At 35.1% G+C, this 6010-nt stretch overlaps 1 protein-coding gene across 1 annotated transcript; it reads left to right on the top strand.

Annotated features, from left to right (window-relative positions):
* The first annotated feature begins 204 nt into the window (after positions 1-204).
* LOC132039552 (mogroside IE synthase-like) lies at positions 205-4094 on the top strand. The gene is made up of 2 exons (XM_059430032.1): positions 205-982; positions 3237-4094. Exons 1-2 carry the CDS (start codon positions 356-358, stop codon positions 3948-3950), a joined length of 1341 nt encoding a protein of 446 aa, XP_059286015.1. The 5' UTR covers positions 205-355; the 3' UTR covers positions 3951-4094.
* Positions 4095-6010: the final 1916 nt, after the last annotated feature.

Here is a 6010-nt window from a genome sequence, read left to right as displayed (position 1 = left end):
TGGTTTCCCTAGTGGAAGTGAGAAAAACAAGTTTACTGATTGTGTCCTCCCCACCTTTCGATGCACCTCATCTTCACCCCCGTAGCCTCCACGCCCACCTCTCATAGTATTTGTTGATTATATACGATCGTTAATCGTATAACTTTTTTGCTTACGTACCAAACACAAGTAAATAAGTAAGAAATCTACTTATTTTTTCCTGAAAAACCTTTTTCAAGAAAACATTTTCCTTCGTACCGAACACCTAACGACTAAACGCAAACATATGAGGCCTATATCATCCTAATAGCAGAAACTTCAGGTCTTCATATCCTGAACAACTCTGAACAGAACAGCTAAAGAGTATACCGTAGAAATGGAAGAAATAACCAACAAAGCTCATGCTTTAGTTCTCCCTTACCCTATACAAGGCCACATAAACCCAATGGTTCAATTTTCAAAGAGATTAGCATCGAGAGGAGTTAAAGTGACCTTAGTCACCATAGACTATGTTAGCAAGAACATGCCAAAGGAGTTTGGTTCAATCAAGATTGAGTCCATTCCACATGATGACGATCCACCACAAAGTGTTGACAAATCTCTTGAATGGCTCCTTGCTTTGTTATCTAAAAGCTTGGGAGCAATTGTTGAGAAATTATCTGATTCTGAGTACCCTGTGAAAGTTCTTGTTTATGATTCAATCATACCTAGGCCAGTTGACTTGGCACATCAGCTAGGACTCAAAGGAGCTGCATTTTTCACACAATCTTGTTCTCTAAGTGCCATATACTATCATATGGATCCAGAAACAAGTAAAGTTCCTTTAGATGGCTCTGTTGTAACTTTGCCTTCACTTCCATTGCTGGAAAAGGAAGATTTGCCTTCTTTCATCTATGAGAGTGATTTGTATCCATCTCTGACAAGGATTATCTTCAGTCAAAACATCCATTTCAAGAAAGCAGATTGGCTTTTCTTCAACACATGTGATGTGTTGGAAAAGGAGGTAAACTCTCTCAACCATGACAACAGAAAAAATGTCAAAATTTACCCATGTACTATACATGGAATGGGGTGATCTAGTAGCTCAGTTGGTTGGCTACCTAAACTTTCACCTTGTTGGTGAGGGTTCAAATCCCCACGTTGTAATCCCCTTCCCCATTTCCCCTTCCCCTACCCCCTATGTCATAATAATAATAATTTTTTTTTTTTTAAAAAAAAAAAAGTACTATACATGGAATATTTTAATTTTATCATTCGTTATACTTTGGGTCCATTCGTATTCTTGCCCTTAGCAAATTGTTCTCATTATTTGCCCTCGACCTTTATAGATCTCAAATGTGAAGTATAACTGCGGATAACTTTAAAAAATAGTTAAAAGTAGAGGGATACATTTGATATTTTTTCGAAGTATTTTCAAAAGTGAAGTTTACAAAGTTCGCGCCGGAGCTCCGTTAAAGTCAAGGCAAATACGAGACAATTTGCTAACAACAAAGATTTGATTAACGTTAAAGTTTAAGAGGGTAAAATTAGATATTAAAATTAGATATTGCATATCATAGAAGAGTATATTTTTACTTTTGTCTTTTTAAAATAAGTACTATTATTATTATTAATATTTTTTTTATCCACTGCACGCAAAGTGACCATCCAAAGTGCTCCAATAATATACTCACTTCGTGTTTGCAAATGTGGAGTTTATGAAAGAAAACACGCCTTTTTCCACATACCAAAAATGAGATCAGAAATTTCTAGTCTTAATCATTTCATAATATTTTTGTGATTATAACTGCAAGTGTTTTATAAGTATTTTTTTTGGGTAAATAATTTCTAGTCTTAATCATTTCAAGGAAAAACAAAATTGCACTAGGATTGGACATGCTGCCCCAAAATCTAGGATCTTTAACTACATCACTACCACTCATTAACAATACTCAATGGTCATATTGGATATACATTCAGCTTAAACAACTTCCTAGCTAGTCTAGGCATTAAGCTAGCTCTAATATATATGAAGGGGCGAAGCCAGGTGGATGCAAGGGGTTCGGCCAAAAATTACACTGTATACACAAGGTTAAATTGTTTTTATGTGGATATAGTACGTAGACTTTGAATTCCTTGACTTCTTATTGTATTTACTTATTTATATTTTGAATCTTCTTAGTGAAATCCTGGCTCTACCACTTATATACCTCCTGAATTATCCCCTTCATGACTACTTCAGAAGATCTCTTCTTTTGAACAGTCCTCAAGTTCCTCTCTTGCCAGACTTGTAGGTACTCCCCAACTTGGAATTTTCTCTCTGGTGTATAATCTACCAAGTTCAGCCAATCTCAACATGAAGATCCACCTAGGTGATCCATAGTTAATCTCAACATGAAGATCCACCTAGGTGATCCATAGTTGTTAAGGACAAATCGGAAGTTTAAATTAAAGAGCTTCATAATATATATAGAAAAAATGTATAATTCCTTTTCTAGCAGACTAAATAAGAAAGTACCACATAACATTGAACAGAAGGTGTACTATTTAAACAGGCTAGATATACACACACATCCTTGCATAGTGCTATACCAAAAATCCAGGGCCGGCCTAAGGGTAAGGCAAATAAAGCCTTTGTCTTAGGCCCCCAAATATTTAGGGCCCCAAAATTACTACAAATACTTGGTATTATATTATTATAAATATTAATAATTAAAAAATTTAAACTTTTATTTTAGTGATTGAAGTTGTACAGATGAGTGATTAAATAACGGTAAAAAATTCCATTAAATTAAAGAGTATATTAATATTCCTTGTTTATTCTAATTTTTCTGTCTCTATGTACACTCATTCTCTTTCATGTTTTTAATGATTTTATTTTCGATTTTTCTAAATTAGCTATTTAATTTTTTCATGTTTGATCCATGCATCAGAAATTAAGTACATTTGTCATTTTTTTTAACTGAGAAATCACTAAAAGCAAGTGACATAAAGTTAGAAACTCGATGGATAATAGGCCTGTTAATAGGCCTGTTTTTCTACCTTGCTGCACTTAATTACCATGCTTTTGCCTACAGTAAAGTTCGAAATTGTGATGACTGATGTGCGTGCTCTTACCTTTAGATAAAAAATTTGGGGGTTCTTTTGTGTCTCATTATAAATTATATGAATTTACGAAATAAATTTAGGGCCCTTTTGATATATTTTTCCTTTAGGCCACCAACATCATTGAGCCGCCCCTGCAAAAATCTAAAGTTTTTGTTGTTGAATATGTACAGGTGATCGATTGGCTAAGGATACAATATCCAATCAAAACCGTCGGACCAACAATTCCATCAATGTATCTTGACAAGAGACTAAAGGAAGACAAAGAATATGGTTTGAGTCTCTTCAAGCCTAATGGGGAAACTTGTGTGAAGTGGCTAGATTCAAGGGAAATTGGCTCTGTTGTGTATGTAGCATTTGGAAGTTTGGCCAGTCTTGGAGAACAACAAATGGAGGAACTAGCATGGGGATTGATGACGAGCAACTTCCATTTCTTGTGGGTCGTTAGAACTTCTGAAGAAAACAAACTCCCAAATGAATTCATGTCGAAGTTATCAGAAAGAGGACTAATTGTGAATTGGTGCCCTCAACTTGATGTCTTGGCTCATCAATCAGTTGGATGTTTTTTTACTCATTGTGGATGGAACTCGACGCTCGAAGCACTGTGTTTGGGAGTACCAATGGTGGCCATGCCCCAATGGTCAGATCAACCGACTAACGCAAAATTTATTAGTGATGTATGGCAAACAGGAATTCGAGTTAAGGCTGGAGAAGATGGTGTAGTTAACAGAGATGAAATCGCGAGTTCCATAAGGGAAGTCATGGAGGAAGAGAAAGGTATAATGCTTAAAGAGAATGCAATTAAATGGAAACAATTGGCTAAGGCAGCAATAGATGAAGGAGGGAGTTCTGATAAGAATATTGAAGAATTTCTTTCAAACTTGTAATGTTCTAGCTGTTTAAATAGCTTGCATTTCATTTTTGTTTTAAACTAAACAGCCAAGTAGTTGCTTAAAGAACTCTCGTAATGTTTATGGTTGTTTAGAAAAATTCCCGATTTTTTTAACCGAACGACCTGAGTTTGTGGAGAACTCAATTGCGCCTTGTGCATGTTTGTTGCACAAGTTGTAGGTCCTCTAGCCATGTCCACTGCACTTTCAGGAGAAGAAGAGGAGGCGGAGGCAGGGGCGGGACTAGCACTTTGGTTACTGGTCGACTGCATCTAGTAGCTTCGGTCAAAACCGTGTATTTATATTAAAAAATTCATTGAATAAGTGCAAATTACTAATTTAAAACTCAATACCTTTTTTTGGTAAATAAAGCTTTTTATTAACCAAAGTGATAAATGTACGGTGCATAAATCATAAAGATCACTTGGACATCAGCCCCAAGTTGATCTGCATACTAGTCTACTACAGCACCTATCTATCCTTCTACCATTAACCAGTCCTGAGCCTTAGGGATAGAAGTTCAACTTTTCTAAGTGTTTTGATAGCCTCGGCCACCTGCTCCCTCTGCAAAATACTTCCTGAATAATAGTTTTGATCAACTGATAGCTAGTCCTCTGTTTCCCTTGGAAAATTCTGTTGTTCCTTTCTTGCCAAATGTGATAGACAGTGCATGCAAGTGTCATTCTCGAGGCGGATCTGTGACACTTGCTCCCTTAATAGGTTTTTTTTTTTATTTAAATATGAAATTACATCTCAAAAATCAAGAAACGAACATAATTAGCATCTTAAACAAGGAATTGCACCCATTAACAACAGAATTAAAATCAATACACCAAGGGACTTGCATCTCTTATGTATATTAAAAAATGAATTTGCACAAGTAAAATAATATCTTCAATAAGAGAATTATATCAATCAAAATAAGAAAAATTATAAAAAAAAAAAAAAAACTCTTCAATAGGTAAATACACCCCATAAGTAAATTGAATTAGATAAACTACAAGTTCTCAAAAATAAATCATAAATTTCATATTTTTTTCTAAGCAGTTTAGCAAAGTGATTTAAATTGAATTTAACAATTATAGAATAGCATAAATTTTTATAATACACTCCCTCCGTCCATTTTATACCTATTTTTACCCTTATTATTAAGTATTCCAATTCATTTCTCATTTTATTTATTTCTTATTAAGAAATTGCTCATATATACAAATAAACATGGACGGAGGGAGTAATAAACAATAGAAATAATAATTAAAAAAAAATTGAATTTTGATCTCATCAAATTCCATTGAGACATTTAAATACAAGATTAAGTCTTAATTTAAGGGATTTGAAGTTTTTTATTTGTGTGTTCTATAAAATAATAAAAAAGAGGAAAGGCAATATAACTAATAAAGATAAATAGAAAATTCGGAGGGCGTAAGAATTCTTGAGTAAGTAAGTAAAAAGCCTGACAGTTTAAGATAGATTCCCCTCACAATAATTAACCTAATTGTGCCATGCCACCCCACCCCCAAAGGGTGGATCCGCCCCTGATTCTATACACTTCAGCCCCTGAGTTTTTGCCCCTCATGTATTTGCTGCTCCAGCCTATCTCATCCGTCCATCTCAGTATTTGCTTGGAAATTTTCATCCACTGGATAATTTTGCTCCAAACAGCCTCAGATATTTTGCATTCAAACATCAAGTGTGCAATTGTCTCATCTTCCTCTTGACACAGCCCACACAATTGATTGTCAACCAAGCCCCATTTCATCATTTTGTCCATGGTATACAGTCTATCTTGAATGGCAAGGTTTAGCATAAAACTCCATTTCTGAGCACCTAAGTTGTTGCATGTGAGCTTCCTCACCCCTCAACAAGCGGTACATTTTGCTAATAGAGAAAGACTCCTTTTGTAGCACATCCAAATCGATGCTAGCTTCCAGTAGGTACTGCTTAGCTTTGAATATTTTGATCACCATCCACGATGCTTGTGTTGGAATATACTCTAAAACATCTCTACCCTTGCTGTAGTAAGCATTTACCCACCTTACCCAAAGCTTGTCTTTCTT

Source organism: Lycium ferocissimum, chromosome 12 (genome assembly GCF_029784015.1).
Source record: "Lycium ferocissimum isolate CSIRO_LF1 chromosome 12, AGI_CSIRO_Lferr_CH_V1, whole genome shotgun sequence".
In the NCBI taxonomy this organism is placed as follows: domain Eukaryota; kingdom Viridiplantae; phylum Streptophyta; class Magnoliopsida; order Solanales; family Solanaceae; genus Lycium; species Lycium ferocissimum.
The sequence above is the reverse complement of the archived record's forward strand: the minus strand, read 5'-3'. Positions and strand labels throughout refer to the sequence as shown.

Bases quoted from the DNA above. Each gene is read 5' to 3' on its own strand.
- LOC132039552 (XM_059430032.1), top strand. From the start codon at position 356: ATGGAAGAAATAACCAACAAAGCTCATGCTTTAGTTCTCCCTTACCCT. The intron at 983-3,236 runs GTAAACTCTCTC...GAATATGTACAG, and splicing joins GTGATGTGTTGGAAAAGGAG to GTGATCGATTGGCTAAGGAT.